The sequence below is a fragment of the Podarcis muralis genome, chromosome 2, assembly GCF_964188315.1.
Source record: "Podarcis muralis chromosome 2, rPodMur119.hap1.1, whole genome shotgun sequence".
Classification (NCBI taxonomy): Eukaryota; Metazoa; Chordata; class Lepidosauria; order Squamata; family Lacertidae; genus Podarcis; species Podarcis muralis.
The window spans coordinates 28,732,517-28,756,781 of NC_135656.1; the positions used below are offsets into that span (position 1 = coordinate 28,732,517).

The 24,265-nt window shown below is 45.7% G+C and overlaps 1 protein-coding gene across 2 annotated transcripts in view; it reads left to right on the forward strand.

Annotated features, from left to right (window-relative positions):
• Window positions 1-2,476: 2,476 nt before the first annotated feature.
• Window positions 2,477-24,265, forward strand: part of SLC38A10 (solute carrier family 38 member 10) — an 81,951-nt gene continuing 60,162 nt past the window's right edge. Inside the window, exons 1-5 of one of the 2 annotated variants that reach the window (XM_028714418.2) lie at window positions 2,477-2,797; window positions 12,502-12,619; window positions 18,803-18,848; window positions 21,394-21,487; window positions 23,013-23,156. In XM_028714418.2, the coding sequence (XP_028570251.2) occupies window positions 2,693-2,797; window positions 12,502-12,619; window positions 18,803-18,848; window positions 21,394-21,487; window positions 23,013-23,156 (507 nt within the window). In that variant the 5' untranslated portion in view covers window positions 2,477-2,692. The remainder of the gene's footprint in view (window positions 2,798-12,501; window positions 12,620-18,802; window positions 18,849-21,393; window positions 21,488-23,012; window positions 23,157-24,265) is intronic. The other variant, XM_028714408.2, reaches the window with a different exon arrangement.

The following is a 24,265-nucleotide window of genomic DNA, read 5'->3' on the forward strand; positions in this document are numbered from 1 at the left end:
AGCGATGTCACGCTGGCCACGTGACCTGGAAGTGTCTCCGGACAGCGCTGCCCCCCGGCCTCTTGAGTGAGATGGGCGCACAACCCTAGAGTCTGTCAAGACTGGCCAGTACAGGCAGGGGTACCTTTACCTTTTTATAATATAGTAATAATTTAACAATGACAATATTTCTTATAACCTGCCTATCTGACAAGATTGTCCCAGCCATATGGTGTCATCTGGTCAGAACCAGTAAATCTTTTGTAGAAGTTTACCAGAGTGTGAGACTTTGCCACACTGGTGTAACCTATGAAGCTCCTTCCCACCTGCATTCCCTGTGCCTTGGTGTGGCTTTGCCTTCTGTGTAATTGAAATCCTATGACAGAAGCACTCAATAATGGAGGCCTAATTCTGTGCCATTCCCAGAGCAGAGTTCCTCCTGTTCTAATCAAGCAGTGCCACAAGCACTTCCTGCCTGGGCCACATGTCCTGTCAGTGTCACAGATTGGCCACCTATATGTTAGAACATCTACTGTACATGTTGCCTTCTTGCTCCAGAGAATCATTAAATGCAAATCTGTCACAACAGAATGCCTGAGAGGTCCCTGGCCCACACAAAGGTCAGAATTCTTAGCAGATGAGGGGGAGACAATATAAATCAGGGGTAGGCAACATAAGGCCCGTGGGCCGAATGCGGCCCAATCACCTTCTCAATCCAGCCCATAGACGGTCCGGGAATCAGCGTGTTTTTACATGAGTAGAATGTGTCCTTTTATTTAAAATGCATCTCTGGGTTATTTGTGGGGCATAAGAATTTGTTTATTTATTTTTTCTTCAAAATATAGTCGGGCCCCACACAAGGTCTGAGGGGTGGCGGACCGGCCCATGGCTGGAAAAGGTTGCTGACCCCTGGTATAGATTCACCGCAAAGCCAGCTCAGAGCCAGTGTTGCACAGTGGTTAGATAACATACTGCTTCTGCCCTGGCATTATGGATTACAACTCCCATCATCCCTGATCATTGACCATACTGGTGGGAGTTGAAGTCCACTACATCTGGAGGGTTTAACATTGGCTACACCTGGCTAGACTAGAATCTTGTGAGACCCAGGCTCAATCGCCATTCACCCATGAAACTAACCGGGAGGCCTCAGACCAGTTGCCATCTCTCTGTTCAACCTACTTCACACAATTGTTATGAGAATAAAATGGGTGCAGGGAGAACTCTGTATGCTGCTCTAAATTCTCCAGAGGAAAGTTGGAATAATGTACTGTGCAAGCTGAAACACTACCGTATCATCTCATAGCACTGTATCATCTCATTATAGCACTGAATTTTAGGGTAGCCAGATTATTTGATTCCAGTTACTGTATTACAGTCCAGTTGAAAGTAAAGGATGCCCCTCCCAATATTTTTTCCATTTCCAGAAGGGAAGTTGTGTGTGAAGTCTGTTGCAGCAAAAACAAAAACGTGTTATGGCTGGCACCTTAAAGTCTAACAAATATATTGCAGCAAAAACTTTGTGCTGAAGTGGAGTGTAGTCTGCGAAGGCTTATGCCATCCTAAATTTGTCAGTGTTTAATGAACCACAAAGAGTCTTTGTTGCCCTAAATGCCACGGTTGGCGTACATTCTGCTACCGCATATTATTTGGACGGTGGTGACTTGAGGGCCTTACCGTAGATAGAAGTGGCTTTTCCCCCTGGAAAGACAGAGCCTAGGGCTACCTTGGATGCTACAGCCTCAGTGACATCTCTTTGCAGGTATTTAGGGGGCTGCCTGCAGCTACTTGTGATGAGGCCAAGGCGCTCTTCACATGCGCAGAGGTCTTTTCCTTGACGAAGACGAAGGGTCTCGGCAAGTGGGTTACAGCGCAATAAGCCGCCTTGGCCTCGAGTCCATTTTATCAACTGCACGAGCTACTGATAATGCCAAGGTTGCAGGTTCGACCACTGCATATTCCTTCCTTGCAATGGGGTCGGACTAGATGATCCTCGAGGGTCCCTCCCAACTCTACCATTCTATAATCTCTCTCTATCTCTATCTCTATCTCTATATGAGCGGCGTTGTTTTTTGTGTCCCTTGCACACAGCGACGTGGCAGCGCCGCATTGGTTCGCCGCAGCAGCATCGACAACACCACACAGCGTACTTATCCCAGCGCGGTGACTCGCGACGAGAACGGCCACGCCGGGCTGCTCCGGAGGGGCACCGAAACCAGCCAACCACCGCGGCCGTACAGCAAGATCCTCGGCGTCACGCGGGGTGGTTACCATGGCAACCCCGGCCCCTTGCCCCGCCCCGTCCACGACCAATCCTCCGGGGCCGGTCAGAGCGGTTCAAAAAGGAGTTTTGCCCTCTTTCGTGTTTGTGCCGCTCTAGGCCGCTCGCCCTCTGTGGTTTCTGGCATTCTTTTTTCCCCTCCCCCTTTCTTTTAAGCATCCCGGAAGCGCCAACAGAGCAGGGGAAACGAGGAAGTGTGTGCGACGCGTTGAAGCCGGAGCCGGGTTCTGGGGAGAGGAAGGGGGAAGAACTTGACTCCCTGGAGTGTCCCTTCCTCCCTCCCTCCCCCCCCCCACTACCCTCCACACCTTGGTTCTTCCCACGCCACGTCTGTCCCCGGCAACCCCGCCCCCTTGAGTTGAAACAGAGCTGTCAGTCCTCACCGCCCACCCTCCAAGAACGGTCCCTCTCCCTGCCTGCCCTCCACCGAGCATGGCTTCCTCCCCTTCCTCTGGTTCCAACTGGGGCCTGATCATGAATATTGTGAACAGCATTGTTGGGGTCAGCGTGCTAACGATGCCCTTCTGCTTTCGACAGGTTAGTCCCGTGTTTGCGCCAAATTCTGCTCCTCCTTTTCTCCTCTGGCTCTCTCTGCCCCGATTACAGGTGATTCTTGATTATGCATCTAGGGGAATTGGGGGGAGTCTTTCAGACCCCCGACCCCACTCCCACCCCCGTGCTCAGGGAGTTCCCTCCTCCAACCTCCCCAAATGTCCTCGTGGCAAGGAATCTGCACGTGGCAGGCAGATGCTCAGGGGGTTGTCTTCTGTTGGGAAAGCTGCGCCCTGTGAATATCTGTCTGCAGTCTGTCGGAAAGGCAAAAGAGCTCAGCCAGAAATAAAGCTGGGAATCCTACAGGTGGTTCTGCTGCCACACCAAGCAAAGCCACTTCACCTGATTTTGTTGGTTGCCTAAGAGGGAAAGTTGCTCTTTCACTTAGTCCTCACACTCACTTTCTGTCCTCCTTCCTTTTATGTTAATCACTCTGCCCCCCTTTTTTTGCTTATGTTCTCACGTTTTACTTACTAATTTCATTTAAAAATTGCTTTCTGCTAACTGAACCTAACTTTGCATTCCCATTCATCTTTTCCCTTATTCTCACTTGGCTTGATAGTTACAGGCTTGCACTTATTGTTGAGAAAAGCCAGTTTTAGATGAGTTTGGATCAGTTGTTTGCCTTATACTGTACTGTATTGTTGATGGTTGTTTATATTGTAGAAGGCAGCTTATAATATGCAGGTTAAGTTTTATGACCTGAGTGACCATGTTTTGTTAACGCTTGCTGAGTACTGACACATGAGGGGTACCTTGCAGACTGTTTAGGACAACACTTGTGGTTTAGCCTATTTATTCTTAGTTTGCTTTTTAAAAATCCTGTTACAGTGGTACCTCGGGTTAAGTACTTAATTCGTTCCAGAGGTCCGTTCTTAACCTGAAACTGTTCTTAACCTGAAGCACCACTTTAGCTAATGGGACCTGCCGCTGCCACCACAGCACGATTTCTGTTCTCATCCTGAAGCAAAGTTCTTAACCTGAGGTAATATTTCTGGGTTAGCGGAGTCTGTAACCTGAAGCATATGTAACCCGAGGTACCACTGTATTCTTCATCTTCAAGACATCTATCCCACAATAAAGATTTCAGAAAGAATACAAAATGAGACATGTAACAAAATGTTGCAGTGTGGTGACCTCCTGTTCAGGGTGCCTGCCAGTCATGCTGCCTTCCTTCATACTGTACTCCATTCTATTTGTTGTTGTTTTCTCTTTCTGTCTCTGTTTCTCTCTCTCTCCCCCCCCCTCCTGTTTTTCTGCCCACTGAGTATCCTCAGTCCTTATAGGGTTATTATGGGGTTTCCCCTCCCTTAGGTTTTCTTTGACAAATATTTTTGTACTTCTACAATCATTGGCATTCCCCAGTTCTTCTGAGTTCTCCCTCTTGTGTGTGGATGGTGCTGTTTTGCCTACCTAAAGATAGACTCAAAATGAGTTCACCATTAGCAGAGCTATGTCTGAGAGAGCTTTTCTCATCATGGCAACTCTAAAGTTATTTTAACTTTTGCATAATAGTTCCCTTGCCTTGTCTATCTTGTCTATTTCAGATGGACCTTTGCAGTGGTGGCTCTCCATGTATGGAATGCTTTCCCTATGGAGGCTCACCTGGTGCTATCTTTATCTATTTTTTGGCGCCAGTCAAAAAGAAAAACTTCTCACATGGGCTTTTGGCCCTTAATTTGAAGGGGTATGTGTGGCCTCTTTTAATGGGGCAGGATCTTTAAGACCTTTAAGATGCATTTTGTTTAAGTTTTTATTGATTGTGTTTATTTCAATTGGGTTTAGTATTTCTATTGTGTCCATAAGTCGCTTGGAACCATGTCCATGAGTAAAGCAGTGTTGGACTGAAGTTTTTCCGCACGTGTATAACTTGTTTGGCAGGCACAAAAATGTCACAGAATTGAGGAATGTAGGTGTTCAAATAGTTCCTGTTTTGAAGAGTGGCAGGAAAGCCACTTCACCCACTCCCTATTAAAGCCATCCTGCATCCCTGCATGGTAGCCCTTGTTTCTCCCCCTTCTCCTGCCAGGTCTCAGGGATGTGGGTTGAGGTTGTCTCTCAGGTAGTTGGGGTAGCAGGGTTAGGGCTTTTGCTGCTACCTTACATGTGGGGGTGGCAATCAGGTCTTCCTGAGTTACTGGATTCATTCTTCTGTATCTTTTATTGCCTGCACTGGTTATGCCTGCTGTTGTTTTGCTTATTGTTCCAGTTACTTTTGAGGTTGAATCCTCCTCATTGGACAGTCTGGGAGGCAGGTTGTGGCTTCCCCCCCAGTAATAAGTTCCATGCTCTGTCTGTTGAGTCCTGGATGAGGCACCATCCCTATATACCACACTGTGTATAACTAGGGACACGGGTGGTGCTGTGTGTTAAACCACAGAGCTTAGGGCTTGCCGATCAGAAGCTTGGTGGCTCGAATCCCCGTGATGGGGTGAGCTCCCATTGCTCGGTCCCAGCTCCTGCCAACCTAGCAGTTTGAAAGCACATCAAAGTGCAAGTAGATAAATAGGTACCGCTCCGGCGGGAAGGTAAACGGCGTTTCCGTGCGTTGCTCTGGTTCTCCAGAAGTGGCTTAGTCATGCTGGCCACATGACCCGGAAGCTGTACACCGGCTCCCTTGGCCAGTAAAGCGAGATGAGCGTCGCAACCCCAGAGTCGTCCGCGACTGGACCTAATGGTCAGGGGTCCCTTTACCTTTACCCTATAACTGGGAAGAGTGATCAGCCTCCCCTTCCACAGACAGTTGCATGTGCACTGCATTTGCAGCATGCAGGGACCTATAACCAACTTCTGCTCCTTGCACTCTTTAAATAAAACTTTTACGTGCTTTGGGGGTATATTGTATATGTGTATTATTATACAGGTTTGAACTTCCTAATTTGGTACAGAAATTGTTCTAGTAGACAAAGACATAAGAAGAGTCATGCTGCCTTAGAGCAGAGGTCCATTTTCTCTAGCATCCCTCTTCTCACGATGTGCAACTGGGTGCCTTTGGGATGCACACATAGAGGACATAATGGTGATATCCCTTTCCTTTTTGTTGTTCCCTGGCAACTGGTGTTCAGTGGGATACTGCCTCTGAACCAGGAGATTCCATACACCACAACTCACAGGTGTCTAGCACTGTTGTTCTAACTAGAACTAAGGGTTATTGGTTGAGATCCTCCGAACTTTCAGAACAGCCTGTAATTGTGGTATCCAGTCTCAGTGGCATCAAAGTGGTCCCTTCCCCTTGAGCTTTTGTCAGAGTTCCTAAGATGCTGAATGCTCAGTTTTCCTCTTAAGACTAAGTTCTGTTTCTGAATTGGAAAGGCACAGCTGGTGTTGGCTGTTCAGGTTTTACACCTGCCACTTGCAAGGTAATGGTCGGCATCTCTCTTTACAAGCACAAAGAGTTCTACAAGTTGTCCATTTAGGTTTTGTTCACAGAATCCAGTCTGATCATGCCTCTGTGAATGACTTCCAAACTTTTTAAAGAAAAACCTTGAATGGAGTTATATATTCGGGATCTACCTGTAATCTCACCTTCTTTCTCTGGAAGTTGGATACCTTCCCCATAGCTTTCCGTATTATTTTGATCCCAATATCTCTTGCCAGCCAGCTTTCTGATGATCCACCCGCCTAGGGCGTGCAGCATGTTGGCAAATAACCATCGGTGGTTGGCTTCTGAACTGGATTAACCTTGGGTGGTGTTTGCTTTATTTGATAGGTATTTATTTATACAGAGCATTTTTACCCAGTCCTTTAGCCAAAGAGGCCCTCAGAGCAGCTTATAAAATTTGACAGCTAGATAATTATTAGCCCATTTTTGCTGGGGTCACAATTAGGCTTGTTAGTTGCTTGTTACCCTTGCCTTACACCAAGGCACAAGTCTCCAATGGCTCAGTAGAGCCTGAGGCTCTTAATCTCAGGGTTGTGGGTTCAAGTGCCACGTTGGGTGAAAGATTCCTGCATTGCAGGGGGTTGAGCTAGATGACCCTAGTGGTGCCTTCCAACTGTACAAGTCTGTGATTCTGTGATAAACATAGAATGGGATTCAACTAAGTTGTTGCATGTGTGGAATGTGGTCTGCTTGCAGAACAGGACTTTCCCCCCTTGCCCACATCTTCTAAATCTGATCTGGAGGTCTGTGGGAAAATCCAGAACAGAAGAAGAAGAAGAAGAGTTTGGATTTGATATCCCGCTTTATCACTACCCAAAGGAGTCTCAAAGCAGCTAACAATCTCCTTTCCCTTCCTCCCCCACAACAAACACTCTGTGAGGTGAGTGGGGCTGAGAGACTTCAGAGAAGTGTGACTGGCCCAAGGTCACCCAGCAGCTGCATGTGGAGGAGCGGAGACGCGAACCTGGTTCCCCAGATTGCAAGACTACCGCTCTTAACCACTACACCACACTGGCTCTTAAACAGGTTTAAGGAGTGCCTGGTGGGAGGAGAAGGGAGAAAGTACTGTTGCATGAATGGGCTTTGTTCCACCCACTTGGTGCTACATTGAATTTCTCCCATAGATATATTGTACCAGTAAAAGAAAAATCATACAAAACATCTACCATTAAAATACACACACACACACACACACACACACACACACAGCCACAGGAAGCTTTGGCAGCACACTAATACAGACCATATTATTGCAGTCTATCAAAAGTTAGGTTTGAGAGCTAAGTTTTTTGGGGGCATTGGAAAGATGTCAGTGAAGTTGCCAGGTGGACATTGCTGGGAAGAGCTTTCCACAGATGGGGAGCCACAACTGAAAAGGCCCCATCCTTTGTCATCATCATCCCAAAGTCTTTCAGAGGTGGGACCTGGAGAATGTTGGGAATCTGAGGTGAGATACCCACCTAGTGGAAGTTTCCCCCAGTTCCAGTCACCATACAGAGGCATCTTAAGATCCAAAATAGTTTACTGCTGCAGAAGATCAGGCTTCAGTAAAACAGTTCTGGACATTGGTATATACATACAGCCTGAAGGCTTTGCAGATACAGATACATGCGAGTATAAAGTATTTCTGTTGCTTCAGCAATTCAAGATGTAACACAGATTCCAACTCACTTCTAAGACTGACCCTGACACACGACAGAGCCACTGACTGACTCATGAGCTAATGTGTCCTGCTCACTTATATAGATGGCACTGGGCCATTGCCATAGCAACTGGCTTGGATGACCTTGAACCTGTTGACTTATCTCATACATGGGGTGATTTGTGCTCATGAATAACCCCTTCTTCCATGTCCAGTTCCTCCGACAGAGAAGGGTATGAGAATAAGAGCTAAGGGTCAAGGTAGGTTTCATATTGGGAGAGGTTTTGCAGAAGACACTGAGGTCCTGAACTGGGCTCAGAAGTGTACAGGCAACCAGTATAGTTGCAATAGAACTGATGTTATATGAACTGTTTGCCCCAAAGCTGACAACAGTCAGGCAGCCACGTTCTGCACTAATTGAAGCTTCCGAAATGCTTCCAAAGGCAGCCCACAAGTAAAGCGCATTGCAGTATAGAAGACATGACACACAAGGAAAAAGGGCTGGGAGGAGAGGTGGAAAAAAGCGGGCTCAGACAGCAGTTCTTAAAGTTATGTTTTATTTATCTTCTGTGGTGTTCCCATTGCACTTTCAGAGCTATTTTTGTTCTCTGAACTTGCAATCTTGCTCTCCACTCAAAGTCGCTTGATTTTGTACCTGCAGTATAAAATGGTCAGCTTTACAGTGTACTGCAGAGGATGGAGCTGCCCTAAAGACAGTTTGGAAACTTCAGTAAGTGCAAATCATGACAGCGACAGTGAGAATTTTGACTAGGGCAACCAGCTGGAATCACTGGTGTTAAAAGATCTTAACTTGGCTGCTTGTGAGCTTCTGGGCTGGATTTCAGGTGCTGGTATTGACCTATAAAGTCCTTGATGGCTTGTGGTCCTGGTGTCTGAACAGAACATGCCCTTAGATCTGGGGATGGGGGGGGGAGAGACCCTTCCTGTCCCACCCTTGGTGACATGGGATGACATGGGATAGGGCCTTCCTTGTGGTGGTATTCCAGTTATGGAATCCCCACCCCTGAGATATGTCAGGCACTGATTCGTTTGACACTCCTTAGTACATTAGTACATTTTTCAAAGAGGGCCAGATTTGATGAAGTGAAGGGCCAAGGGGCCAACCAAAGTTCTTGAGCTTTTTTTTTTTAAAAGGGTTGAAGAAGTTGTTAAGGTTTTTGTAGGAAATGAGGTGTCACAGGGGGGCAAGATTAAACCGACCGGCGGACCAGATTAGGCCCCCAAAGCGGACTTTGGACATGCCTGCCTTACTACAAAGCTAAAATCTGTATTTTTGCCCAGGCTCCTGTGCAATATTAGGTTTTACAATAAGAGATATATATTTTATTTAATTTGATCTGTTTTTCTAGAATTATTTGAATGTCAATTAGGCTAAAAACTATTCTGAAATAAAACAGAAAAATAATAGGAGGAATTTGACATCTCGCTCCTGGTTCCATCAGGACAAGCATTTAGGCTTGCCAGGAGGAACAATCCTCTCACTACTCCACCCAGTGCACTGGTTTGGTCGTGGTTCTGAGCCCCTGCAGCCAATTTTGTGTGGAGAATGCAAAGGTGGGGGAAGCGCTATTGATCAAGTGGAAGTCTTTGCACAGGGCTTCAGTTGCCGTGACTCATTAGGTGAATCCCGCCCAATTTAATACTGAAGCTACACAGGATTTTATTCAAACTTAACTTGTTAAGTGTGTGGCGCTGGGGTGAGCTCCTGTTGCTGGACTTAACTGTTAGAGGTCCTTTACCTTTAACTTGTTAAGCTATGAATGGCAAGAAAGTTATTCCTTTCTTTTGTGAAGGCTGGAAGTCTGCATATGCTAACAAGAACCCACAGGCTTTTTTTAAAAAAAAGATTCTTAGTAGTTACAGCAGTCTCTTGTTGGCTTATGATTCATGATCCCTACATAAAGTCAAATTTTGATATGGAACAATACAGAACAGAGTAAGTTATGTTTAGAAAAATGGAAGAATATCAGCACCATTCTCTGTGTGTTTACTCGAAAGCAAGTCCTACTTAGTTTAATGGGATTTGCTCCTAAGTAAGTATGCATAGTTTTAGAACACAAGCTTTTTGTGACCAGAAACTAAACTTGCTGAATGCCTTTCCTAAGCTGCTAAGCAAATTGATAACCTGATATTACTTTTTCAAGTAACTTTTGGAAGAGATTCCAAACCCTCCAAACCTTTGCATCAGAAGGTTCCAATCAATCAAGATGTTTAGCTGTTGGTTAGTTCCATCTTTTTCCCAACAGATGGCATTAGCATATAGCAAAGCAAAACACTTGAGTCATTTAAGTAGGTCCGTTAACAGATGGTACCAATGATGTCGTTATATTTTTCTCTTGCAGAGAGATCTGCATCAGGGTACTCTTGCTGGAATATTTGACTAGTCAAATAATAAACATGGTTCTTTGATCAGAAAATAGCAGCTGAGTTGTCAGTTGAAAATAGCAGCTGCCATCTTCGGCTTTAACCCTGGACTGACTGAGAAATAGACTGTTTACCAGATTTTTGACATTCCCAGTATCTGTGAATATGCGGCATGTTGTATATAATGTCTGAAGGCAAGTGATAGCCTGAGAGTATGCTTCTTTGCAATGAATGTCTGTGCCTTCCTTCTTACATTCATTGTATTCATGGGTTTCTCTCCCTACAGGGGAGGAAAAGATTAAAACTCCTGGCATGATCATGGTCTGAATGCCCCAAGAGGTGACTTAGTCCTTCAATCTAATAATGTAATCATCCCAGAGCCTTCTGTAGGTTCTCCCACCCACTTTAAATAAACCTTGTGCTTTGTTGTGAACTTTTTGCAATTTAGAAATAATAAAGCTCCCTTACAATTCCATTTCCCACTCTTACCTACAAATCCCTCAGATTAAAATGAATGAGCAAGGTAGAAATAGGCAAAGGTGCAAGTGTAAGCAAGGTCTGATAAGCCTAAAAAGCGATGCCAATATAATAGATCTTAAACCAGTCAAAAAGTGCATAGGAAATAAATGCACCGCTGTGTAAGGAACTGTGGCCATGTTGCAATACGTTAAGGACCTTAGGAAGAGAGAAAATATATATAGGGGAAGGCGAGACGGGTAGTAGAAGAGCTGTTAGGCGTGTCCCCATCTCCTCCTTAAGGAGCACAGGCCCTTTCTTCCTAAGGTGTATCAGAGGTTGTACTTTTAAGACTGGTGTTGCTACTGGCACTTCATAGTGCTTGCGTCTGTTTTGAGCCACATAGACAGATGCCCCTGCTGGTAAAAGAGACGCAGGTGTCGGTCGTCGGACACTTGGAGGCATAGTTGATTTTTCAGTGCTGGACTTAACGGGAGTTAGGAACTGCTGGTAGTAATTAAGTCTTTGTGGTTGTAAAAGTGCTTACCACCAAATGATATGTGGTTATGCACATGAACATCTGGTCACAGATGCTTTCCCAATGCACGGCAGCGCTTGTTAACAGATGCTGCTAATAGATTGTGGTACTTGGTTGCACGAATGACCTGATGGAAAATCACAGTAGTAGGATACTAACTCCAGTATAACTTCTGCCCAGAAAGGTCTGTGTGTAGCCTTTGTTTCAGCAGGCCCTGGGAGACAAGGGCTTGCTTATCCTGTTTCACCTGCTTCCACTGAATCCTGGAAATGGCAATGACTTCCTTTATTTTGTGGGGAGACACACACACACACACACACACACACACACACACAGAGAGAGAGAGAGAGAGAGAGAGAGAGAGAATTGACCTGTGGCAGTGTTTTTGAGAGACCTTTGGAAGGCTCTGGGGTTCTTGCTGGTTGGTCCAACCTCACAGCTGCCAACTGATGTCAATAAGCCTTCCCTTGAGAAAGTAGCCCTTTGCCGCTATTTACGTTTTAAGGCTTCTCAGAGCAGGACATTGGTTTGTTATGCCCACAGTTGCCAGCAACTCCAAAGCTACAACTCAGAACAAATAGCAGCTGTGATGAAAGTTTAGCACCACTTGTTCCTGCGGAGTCATGCATTGTTTTCAATAAACGCTCAGCCATTCATGTCCTCTCTCTCCCCCTCCTTTCTCTGAGCTCCTTCCACTTGCTTCCTCTACAAATACGTCCAGAGAGGGAGCCAGCACAATGCTTTCCGGGACAGGTAGCTAACAGGGTAATTTATGTTTGCGCTGTAAGTGGGTAGTACAGCCAGTAACACCTCTGCAGAGGAGTTCAAACTCCTGGATCAACAGCATGCTAACTTGTTTAACATGAATCTGGTAGGAGCTTGAGACAGATCACTGTTCTGGAATATGCCCAGAAAATGTCACAACAGCAGGGCATGTAGTCTTGTTCCCTTCCATAAATTGCTCTGGTTTCCTTTTCCAGGCAAGGAGGTGCTGCAACCGAGCCATTTAGTAAACAGGTGGCTGCTCTATGTCTTCTGCCATAAACTGTGTGTGTGTGTGAATAAAATTGAACTCGTACGTCACATTTTGGCTGACTGCTGTTCAGAGGCAGGGGATCTCCCTTAACAGACTAGTGTGTGGCTGCAAACATCCCAGGCAGCCTCTAGGTGCCATGGGACAGCAATAAGAATGCATGAAATAAGAGTGGGAGGGGGGGAGGGGGGAGAGGAGGGGGTGGTGGAGAGCGCTTATTATTCACCCAGCGCTTTTATTTCCTCCTTTCTAGTGTGGCATCTTTCTGGGAGCTCTGCTGCTTATTTTCTGCTCCTGGATGACTCATCAATCCTGTATGTTCCTAGTGAAATCGGCCAATCTCAGCAAGCGCAGGACCTATCCTGGACTAGGTGAGCGTGGTCTACTGGGGGCAAGGGTGATTTTATGCCTTGCTTTTTACTCCCATCTTCCTAATTTACGACACTCATACTGTTGCAGCTGAATTATTCACAGTATTCCAGGGTAGGCTTGTTTCTCTCCTCCTTTCTGTAATAGCAGCTGGTAGCAGAAACGTTTAACTCTTCGAAGATGACGCCAAACTGCTTTGACTGCACAATCCAGGAAGATAATGGTGCAAACGTGTGCTCTTAAGGGAGAGAGCTGGCATGACGGGTGTCTCTGGAATAAGTTATTGGTCTCTTCCCAAAAACCACTCACTTTCCCTGCCCAGCATGCTGCCGAGGACATTGGGTTCTGCCAGGAGAAAGCCTGGCATGGACTGTGGGCTCCTTGGATCGTGTGCTTGTGGCAGCACAACGGGGAGGTCAGGGGAAACAGTGTACAAAGTTCTAAGCAGCCAAGAAAACCGAAACATCTGCAAGATTCATGTGTGGGTTTCTGGCAAGGCCCGCCAGCCCTCTTCCTCATAGCTTGTCTGCTGTGCCTTGGCGCCAGGATCTCCATCTATTTTTGACCTCTCCTCCGATTCCCAAGGATTTGGGTGGGGGAGGAGATGCTCGGAGAGGGCTGAGGATTTAAGCCTTTCTGATTGGTATGTGTCGTCTTGTTGGAAAACAAAGCTGGGTAGAATGGCCCCTCTTGGGCTTTCTTAAAAGCGGCTGCTCCAGGAACAGAAACTCTGCCATACCCCATTCTAAGTTTGCCTCTTGCAGAGGTGGGATTTGTCCCTCGGGGTGGCAGAGGTGAAAGACTCTCATGGCAGGACATGCTGTTTTCTGCCCTCCCACAGCCATAACCCCATCTTGCGTTTCCTGAGTTGCCTCTTGGGGAGTCAGAGTGGGGAATTGGCTGGTCTCCCTGCCTGCAAAGGATTTAAAGAAATGTGCAGTCTCCTTAGTGACTGTTGACAGATGGATACCCTCAGTTCCTCTGTTGCCTGAGGCTCCTTCATTTAGCTGCGCAGCACAGCCACTGCAAAATATGTCTATTGGTAACAACAGAAATTAGAAAACTCGTGTAGTCCTGAAGGTTAAAGCCTTTCTACAAAAGATATGCTTTATTATAACTGCTCTCTCTCTCTCTCTCTCTCTTTTGGCAGGGTAGGGTTAAGGAGGCGAAAGGAACGGGGAGTCAGACATAGCTCTTTCTCCCTCTCGCCAGATGCCCGCAGTCCTTGATTTCCCCCTTCTGTGTTACAATAAGTCTTTGTACACTCCTCCTACTTTGCCTGAATACAGAGAGTCCTCTTCACCTTGGAGTGTCTCCCAGGAAGAAGAGGTTCCCTTCCCTTTCAAAAAAAAAAAAAAAAACCACCAAAAAACCTAAGCAGCTTAGATACACAGAAGGGCTAGTAAATGCTTCCAAACTTTTTGGCACACAAACATTGCTGCGGAAAGAAATGGCTTCCCTTTTCTGCCCGCCTTTGCCCTGGGAGAGATGCCATCAGCCCAGAGCAAGGGAGAGTGCCTGGGAAAAAGGCATCCTCTGCCCCGGGGAAGGCTGGGCCACCGCCGCCACAGTCATCCTAATGCATCAAGGTTGAGCAGCTACACACAGCAGCCTTTGTCGCTGGCTTTCTTCTACACCGGTCCAGCTGCAAGAGATCCTGGCAGAGCCCACGCCGATTCTGTGGGAGGCTTTGGCAGCTTTGAGGGACGCAGGAAAGTTTTACAAATCAACTTAATCTAAGCAGTGTCTTCCGGAAGAGCATTCAAAGCCTTGGCTACAAAAGCCAAAGTGGCAGAGGAACAATAGGAATAAACACCTCTAAATGTTGTTTGGGAGCGAGAGACGGGGTGGGCGCTAGATGTCTGTCAAGTCCGGCAAATCAATAGCATTTGTCTCTGAGAAACGAAGCAGCAATGTTGTCGCTGTTTTTAAATTATATACTGTTGTTTGTGGCTATAATTTTTCTCGGGCTTTGATAGGATCGTTTAAAGCAAAGGAGCTAATGCTTTTCACTCAGAATTGTTTATTTTCTTGAAGTAGATGGTAGAAGTAATTCCACGGAAAGGACATAAGTACGGCCTCACTTGGTCTCGTTGTGCCCCATCTATGTAAGCTTCAGGGATGTTAGTGCTGGGAGGACAGCTCTTGGCTCTGCTGCCTCCCACAAAAGGGATTTGCTTTATATTTCAATTTTATTTAAAAACTTGTTTTAAATTTGAAGTGATAATGAATACGCTTACTGTTCTCAAGTGTGCTCTGAAGTGTCTACAAACAATACACACACACACACACACACACACACACACACAGTCGTACCTTGGTTGACGAGTGCCTTGTGACTTCCTGCAGCCAATCGGAAGCCGCGTCTTGGTTTCCGAACGTTTTGGAAGTCAAACAGACTTCTGGAATGGATTCCGTTCGACTTCCGAGGTACCACTCTATATATAAAGTGTTATAACATATCTAGAATAATACTATGCATGACTGTAGTATTCTGTATTCTGGTACACTCCCACCCCAATATTATGTAGTAGTAATAAATTAGGAAGCACACTAATATCTGCTTGATTCCTTTGAGTTAGGCAGGGTTAAATATTTAAATACATAAGACTATAGGTAAAAATATTTCATCCACTGCTATTCTGTATTGGTTGTTGGGCTACTGAAACATTACACAAGAATTTGGATATCTGCAAAGCTTGCAAAGTTAAGAGAGGAGATGTAATCCCAACTCCTGAAGGAGGGTGCCGGGTGGACACTTGATTGTTGTTCTAACTACTACAGGATCTTGGCTGAAAGCCATTTTGTCTACATACTTAGTGTTTATGAAGGTATATTGGGTCTCACATGTTCTCTGTAAGAATGTTGTGTGCACTATAATGCATTGGTTTCATTTTCATAAACATTCAGATATGGATGAGGCCTGTGGTTCACGGAAGCTGAGGTCAGTTTGTGTGTCTTGCAAGCGCGTATGACTGAATTCCATACAGAAAAATAATTCCCTCTGTGTAGAAAACTGGCATAGAGCTAGCTAGAACCTTTCCCCCTGATGTTCTAGTTTTCTGCATGAAGGGAATATTTTATATGGAATTATGGAAAAGCATTCCATCACTTGAGCCCTGTCCTTCAGCCAACGCCCAGATTTATTTATTTTTTCATCTGTTTAATTAGACTAGAGAGTGGGACTGGCTGTTCATAAATGGATGACATGCTCACTACCACTGTGGAAAGTAGAGTATCTCCCATTTGGATCCTGCATACATATAAATACATATTTATAGGTTTAATTTATCTGATATCCCTTTAATAATCCGTCTCAACATAGGAAATCTAAAACATCTACTCATTGCCTCATTTTAGAACACCCAAAGACACTGATAGTTTAATATCTTAGGCCTATACCTCAGTCATACAGGAACTGATATCAGTCTTGAAACATTTCCGTATCTATCATTATATAAATTAGAGAGCTGGTTTGATTTAGTAGATAGAACATCTGGTCTTGGATCTAGAGGGCCCAAATCCAGATTCTGGCTCTGCAATGGATTTATTAAACGGCCTTGGGCAAGTTACTTGTCTCAGCCTTCATTCCTCATTTGTAAGGTGAGAATAATGACCTTTTTCTTGAGGAGGAGTGTAATAAGGATTGTCAAGTCCTTTGTATACTAAAGGACCGCATAACAATAATATATAACGTAATGAGGTTATTTCGCTTTCCGCTAGCTTTCCCTTCGCTCCCAGGTGCACACCTCAATTTTAACCCTAATTAACTAGAATCCACCTAAGAGGCCTAATGCAAAATCGCAAGACGGTTCTCTTCAATGTCACTTTTCCTTCTACACGGGCACAAAAGTTCAGTGTTTGACAGAATCCTTCTGTTTACAAAGCGCTCCACTTTTCCACTGACTCATTCTCCACCTCCCCTAACCCCCTACTGTTTGGGTTTGCTTTGCTGTTGGGGGGGGGGGGGAGCGCTTGTTGCTTCACATGCTGTTTTCTTTCCCTGCCGGTACATAGTCAGTTGTCTTCTGACACTGATGACATGCCGGATTAAAATATGAAATGCTGATGGTCCTGCCTGCGCATAGATGAATGAGATTCATTTGCAAACTTAAATTTTCAGCCTGCTTAATTGCTTAAAGCTTAAGCCCAGGTATCTATTTTTCTTTTTCCTGCAAAATAAGCCACTTATTCCCGGTGGGAAAATGAGTTATAAATAACTCATCCCACCGGTGGTCTTCTCATGTGAGCAGTGCCTGTGGAAGATCGCAGTGGCTCCTTCTGTAAAAGGGGTGTGCTGGAAACAAGAAATCTGTTTTCACAGAAGTAGCCACTGCAGCCTTGTGCAAGGATGTCAGCACTCAGCATGCAAATGGATCGCTTTTGCAAGCAGTCCCCCCCCCCCATATATTGGTCAACTCAGGTAGTGCATGGACCAACTCTTGAGTGAGCGTGACTTTTTCAAAACCCTCTACTGGGTGAATGGCTGAGCTGGCATTTCGATCCAGTATTCCTCAGTCCATGTTTTGCAGTTGTTTCACGGCCTGTTCTCTAATGCTCATCCAGCAAGAGTTCCTCTTGTGGGCTGCCTCTGCCAGTTCTTTGGCACTAGTTGGGCACAATTTCTTACCGGGATTCTTAAGGGTAGCTCAGTCAGTAGAGCGCGAGACTCTTAATCTCAGGGTTGTGGGTTTGAGCCCCACGTTGGACAAAAGATTCCTGCATTGCAGGGGGCTGGACTAAATTATCCTTCGAGTCCCTTCCAACTCTGATTCTGTAGGCAGAAAAGAAAAAATCGCAAGCACTTTCCTCAGACCTGGCCAGAGGATGTGAGCTGTGAAATTCGAGCAGTTAGCAGCAGCCCAAAGTAAAAAGGAGAACACCTTGGTAACCAAACTTCCTGCTCTTACATCCAGGTAGTTGGAGCCAGCCAAGCAACCTGTCTCTTGTAACTAGGTTGGGTTTGCTTCAAAGGGAGCTTTTGAAAGAAATTTGAGGGAAGTGTTTCCCCCCTCCTTCCCCACCTCTGAGGTATCTTGAGCCTGAAGGGGGTAGCTTCATTCCTCAGTTGCTTGACTCAACAGATGGATCCCAAATCTGTTGTTTAATTGATCCATTTTAATTGAAAAACTGCTTTAAAAATCAATCAATCAATCAATCAATCAATCAATCAATCGACGCCTCTATTTTTAAGGCGGCATTATCTTTGGGCCTTCCATTGGAGAAGGATACTCCCTTTCTGTTGTCCTTATTCCCCTTTCTGTTGTCCTTATCCCTTATTTTATTACATCCTTGCGCTCGGGTGGCTGATCCTTTTTCCTTTCCTCCCCCCCCCCCCCCCGTTTTTGTATGTGCAGATTTCACCAAGAAAACATGCACATTGTGCAAGCCGAGGGGCCGAAAGCCCTGTTGCCTTCTGTAAACATTTCACATGAATGTGTGGCATTAAAGGTTCTCTCCCTCAGAACCGGAGGTGGCAATTTCCCTCTTATCCCCATAGTAAAACGCCTTTTGAAAATACAAGCTGAGCTTTCCAGAGGAACGGTGATTTCAAGGATGCCGGTTGCTTTGTGCTGCGAGCGGTGACCAGTGTATGAAATGAAAAAGAAATCTCTTGGTCAAATCCCTTTGGTGTGGGTTGTGAATCATGGATATTCTCAGGGTGGCTGCGCATTCTGGGCACCATCTCAATCCTCCCGTCAGCGGCACAAAGTGGTTCAGTCATAATGGAGAAGGAAGGAATAAAAATGGGGACTTGATTGAAATTTTGCACTGCAGTAACTTTTTGCCACACAGTCTCTCATGCTCACATATTTTCTTTTTCCGCTCTGACTTTCTTCTTCTAATAGTTGCCATGTGTAACTCCTATTTAGTGCTGTTGAGTTGTTTTTTTGTGGGTGGAGGGGGGAGGGAGGGAAGAACCTGCTTTGAATCTTCCCCCCAAATTTGTTTTTATGTGGCTTCTGATTTGTGAATGGTATGCCAAGGCGTGGGGTGGGGGGCAGTCCCAGAGTGGCGGTGGGGTAGAAGAAAACTAACTCTGAAATACAAAACTAGCAAAGCCCTGCCTCTTGAATAGCCTCTGGTGGCTGTTGTTCCTTTAAAAAAAAAATGCCACGTTTTGAACATATGTTTGAATAATTGTGACGGTGATGTGTGTGTTTTCCTCCCCCTTTTCTTTCTAGCCTTCCATGCCTATGGAAAACTCGGGAAAATGCTTGTGGAAACCAGGTAACTTTCTTTTTTGCCCCACTCCCCTCTTCAAAATTCCAGTCTTTGAAATTATCTATATATAGTTTAAATTATCGGTTCTGATCCCTTCAAACCTGGTGTTCCATTTATTGTTTTGGGCCTTTTGGTTTTTTCTGGTTCTCTTGGCTAATTCCAGCCTCTCTCTTAGGGAACTTGACAGTATTTGCTCATATTGGTCCGACCTGTAGGGCAGGGGTGAAGAATCCTCTTCCCTTCCAGATGTTAGCTGAACTTCCAGTTCCCATCATCCCTGAAAATTGGCCAAGCTGGCTGAGGCTGGTGGGAATCGGGAGCCCAACAGCTGGAGGGCCACAAATGTCCCACCGCTGCACCTGGGATGGGCATTTCTAAGCACAGATTTCTCTTCTCAAACATCTTCCCAGCGTTCTGGACTCTCCAGCAATAGGTACTTATTGCCTAAGATCCGGATGACTGCCATAATTATTTAGGCAGAAAAGTGGGGAGGGTCTTGTGCACATTTTAAGCTTTGAACAAAACGTTGCAGTGCTCCTGTTAGGTAAAAGTAATTTAAACCCATCTGAATACGTAATTGGCCATTTCAACAACAACATGGTATGTATACAGCTGTTTCCTCGCATTATTGTGGGCGGGACCCTACAGAATTGGAAGTATCCGTTATAATTTTGCTTCCAGCTCCCACAGATTTTATTAGTTAAGGTGGCTGGAGTAAATGGCTTGGTGTTGCAGTCCCAGCGTTCTCACGCTGGAGGTGATGGGGTCCATTTGCCTTGTTAGGAGGGTTGGGCTGCCCACCCCATTACGAATCACATATGATGACTTGGCTTTTCACACAGGGGAGAGCTGCTCCACGCTCCAGCTTTGGACTTGTCCATTATTCAGTAGGCATGGCTTTTTATCCTGCCTGTGATTATATCCCCCTCGGTAGAGCCAGGATGTCACTAGGTCATATTAGCAAATTAGCTAACAATAATAATGGCATGATGCCACTGTCATTGTTCAGAGGTCTTTGCTTCATCCAACCAAAACTTTTCCCCTATAAAGATAGATGTTGCTCACTACATCTTTAGCCTTGGTTTGCCCCAGAGTTTAAACTGTGGAAGAGAAACCTAGGGCAGCCTTCTGACATGTCTTCTCCTGCAGCTGTGGGCGTGTGTCCCTAACGCAGCTGCTAAACTGCTTTGAGAGGTGACTAAAAATATTCTCAGCGCTTCGTTTGCCATTGCTTTTCTATGTGAGCAATCTCTGTAATTGCTGTGGGGATGTTATACGATCGGAAATGGGAGGGGAAGTGGTCCGTGCCGCTGAGAAAGGGAACAGGGCACGGGTTCCCAGGATGATCACTTAATTAAACCGCCCAGCCTCCTCAGGGAGGGGGGGTGAAGCCCAGCCCACTCTGTGGAGAGTGGGGCTTCTAGCTTGGTTCCTCCCACCACTGACTGTGTGTGATGCTACACTCGCTCACGCCCTCTGAAAGTGTGTAAGTGAATAATAGCTCCTTTTAAAGCACACTCCCAAAGTAGAGGTTCCATTCCTGGCTCTGGAAAGGCAGTTAAATTAACATGCCTGCACCTGGAGGCTTTAACCTCCTCGAGTTGTATCGCTGCTAAGGTGTCTCCTTTATTAGTCTCTCATAAAGCCGACGCCCCGCACCTCCACTATGGCCCTTCCCGTAGCCTGACATTATTTCATAAAACAGTTGTGTGACATGAAAGCAGCTGCACAAAAGAAAAGCGTGCATGATTTTTGAAATGTCGACCTGCAAATTCTCCATTCTCTTCCGGTGGAGCAAAGTTTGCCATTATGCACAAAGTGTGAAATGGGACTGTTCGGGCTTCACCTGCGCTACTAATCAAAATGTGCCACGTGAGACTGGATTTAGGAAGCGTTTAATTTGGAGCTTATGAAAAGTTAGGGAAGCAGCTTCGACAATGTGCTCTAGACCATGTGGCTTACATGTAAGATCCTCTGTGACTTTGCTGGGTTCTTTAGAGCAATACTCACCATTAGGATCATGCTATATGTGCAGCTAGGTCTGTTTTTACTACGCAGACTGCTAGCAGTAATGTCAGTGCATTCCGAAACATGGCACTATTATGGCTCACTAATAAATTTGGCCCATCTGGAGTCCCATCGTGTCTCAGCGGCTGCTTGTTTCACTTTACAGGCCTAGTTCCCCCCTAGGCTGCCTTTCTTAGACTGCGCCTCTGGTGATAGCAGATGTGGACGTCTTCGTTTGGATTCGAAGTTGGTGTCAACCATATTTCTGTCGTTTTGTGTTTGCTCACTGCCTGCGTTAAGGAGCATGAAGCTCAGGCACCTGATATACAGAATCAATGCTTCTCCTGAAGCTGTCCTTTTAGTGAGGTGGTGGGAAATTCACAGCAAAGGTGTCTAGGGCATCAGTAGTGGATAATGTTATTGTTCACAGTGTTTGAGTGCTGATTGAATGCAACCGTTAGCACATACCTGGCATGTAATAAGGGCTGCATTCCAAGGGAACACTCTGCTTTAGAGTGACCTGCCCATTTTTGTGCTCTTGCAGTATGATTGGACTGATGCTAGGAACCTGCATCGCTTTCTACGTTGTTATTGGAGACTTGGGATCCAACTTCTTTGCCCGGTTGTTCGGGCTCCAGGTAAGCTTGCTTCGTATTGACCTTATCACAAGCAATTCAGAACATTTCCCCTTTCCTGTTGTTCTGCGTAAGTTTTTGCTTTTGAATGCGTCCTGCCTGAACAGTATTGTTGTGATGCATCCAAGCATCTCTCCAGCCTGCTGTTTTCAAAGTTAGTAGCAAGCGCTGAAGTCACAGAGCACTTTGTCCCATAACAGCCTGATCCAAGGCAAACTTAACTCCCACATATAAGTCCAAGGGTCAGCCCCAAATGGATATTCTGCAAGTGTTCGTTTTCCTGCGTGTTTCCTTTAGTTTAGTAGTAAAACTACCTCTTTCTGTTTATATAGTAGCTACACTTATGTTCAGATCCAAAAACATTTATTGCATTAGTCCATGGACCCCAGTAGAATGGACTTAGGTGTTTGCACCCCCCCATCCCCGCAGTTGTAGTGTTTTGATTTTCTCATCTTGTTTGTGAAGTGTTTTGACTTGGTAGTGATGTGAAGCAAGACTAGGCAGAGCTGGACCTGTTATGCTGACGCTGTCGACAAAAACCCTGGAGATAGCAATGCTAAAGGACCGTAAGGGAAGTCTGTGGCAGACCTGGGGGATCCAGCACTTTGGAGAACTGAACAATACTTCAGGGCTATAGTGTAAGCCTTAGGATGTACCCGGTTTGTTTGTTAATCTCAAAGCTCCAAAAAGGGATCCACAACTGGATTGTGAATTCCCTGGCAAACCGGGTCATGAAAGTGCAAGCACTGATGGCATACCTGCTGTTTGCCTTTTCGACAGAGGAACAGTTGAATTCCCCTTGGGGAAATAGGGACCAGAGAACAATCCCTAGGGGCAGGGGCAGGCCAGAAAAGCTAAATGGACATTCAGTAGTGTTTTGGCACGGTTTTTATCTGCTCCGGCCTGATGTAGTTAAGCTCTGATTAAGGAGCCGAGAAGTTTAAAAGATGCGTAATAAGCAAAGCCAAATTAGGTATTAAATATTTCTAGGCATTTCCAAACCTCCCGCTACAATAAATACCAAAAAGCTGCCGGTTAATTTTCTGGGTCAGAATTTCCAAGACTTCCATCTCTTCCTTCATTTCCAAACCGCCCCCCCTTCCCCTTTCTGCAGCAAGGTTAGTTTTCATTTTATTTGCTGGAAGTACATAAAAGATATTCAAATAGGTTGCGTTCGGATTACCATTTAAAACAGCCAACAAGCTTTCGCTTTTAAAGCGGGGCTCGCTAAGAGCTTCGTAGAGCAACAGTGGCACCAAGTGACTATGTAAGTTAATCACAGAACGCCCTGTGGGAAGCGGCTTTTCCTAGCAAGCCGGCCTTTCCTTGCCTTTCCTTTGCTTTTGGAGTGAATCTTAATCTTGGTGTATTGTGGGTGGGGAAGGCATTCAGTCTTGCTGTGTCTTATATTGTGTGTGTATATGTTGTGTTTATGTATGCATGGATTATATATAATTTCCTGGGCATCTGCCCCATTCCCCCAGAGATCATTTGGATGTTCTCATTGCAACTCTTCCTCATCTTCCAGGTGAGCGGCTGGTTCCGGATTGTCCTGCTCTTCATCATCTCCCTCTGCATCGTGCTCCCGCTGAGTCTCCAGAGGAACATGATGGCTTCCATACAGTCCTTCAGTGCCATGGCTCTGATCTTCTACACGGTGTTTATGTTTGTGGTCAGTATTAATGACTGGGAGGCTTTTGTTTTCCTCCGTGGCTGGTGGTTAATTCATCTTAGGGAAACCGCAATACAAATTTCAAGTTCCACGGTGTCCCAAGCTTTCCTCGTGGGTGGGCTCTCGGAGGACATTCAAATGGATGCCAGGTCTGCCTGTTGGCAGGAGCTCATAGACTTGGGGTTTCGATTTGAAAGGCTTTCTGTATTTAATGTTACTGGCACTGCTGGGTAGAGGGCGACCATTACCCGTAACAGAGAGGCCGCTTGCTGTCCTATGTGGCCACAGACTTGGGAATGTGTCTTCTATATACTACTTAATGCTACACATTTTTCCAGGGAGATCATGCCACGTCCCCAGCTTCTAGCGATTCAGCACATTTTATATACCACAGTGCACTATGGGCTCTTAGGCCACACAGATTGCAGAAGAATCCCTTGATTAATTTCCTCGCTTTCTCTCACAGAGTGTATATTATCAGGGTTCGCTTGTTGAGGGTTTGGCAGGCCCTCATGCCCTGAGCCAGTTGTCAAATTCTCCTGAAACAGGCATTCTGCCTCAGCCTCTATACCCACCTCACATCTAATGGCGGTCCTAGGTTTTTCTCACTTCCCCCCACAAACTTTCCAGCCACCGTGCTTCTATTTGGGAGATAAAAACATGTCTTCTTAGGCCACATTCTAGAAATAGCATATAAAGTTGTGCAAACTCTTTAAGATGCTGAATGAAAGCGGCTAGTTTGGTGGCAAGGTGGGGAGCTTGTGGGCCTCTTGATGTTGCTGGACTCAAACTTCCATCATTCCCAACCATTGGCCAAACCGGCTGAGGCTGATGGGAGCTGGAGTCCCAACTCCATCCGCAAGGCCACTGGTCCCCCATCCCTGGGATACTTGGTACCATGTAACAAAGCTGGTGATGTTCATGTAAAGATGCAAAAATATTCATGAACTGTTGCAATAAACATAAAGCATACACCATGGGTAGGCAAACAAAGGCCCAGGGGCCGGATCTGGCCCAATCGCCTTCTAAATCCGGCCCGCGGACGGTCCAGGAATCAGCGTGTTTTTACATGAGTAGAATGTGTCCTTTTATTTAAAATGCATCTCTGG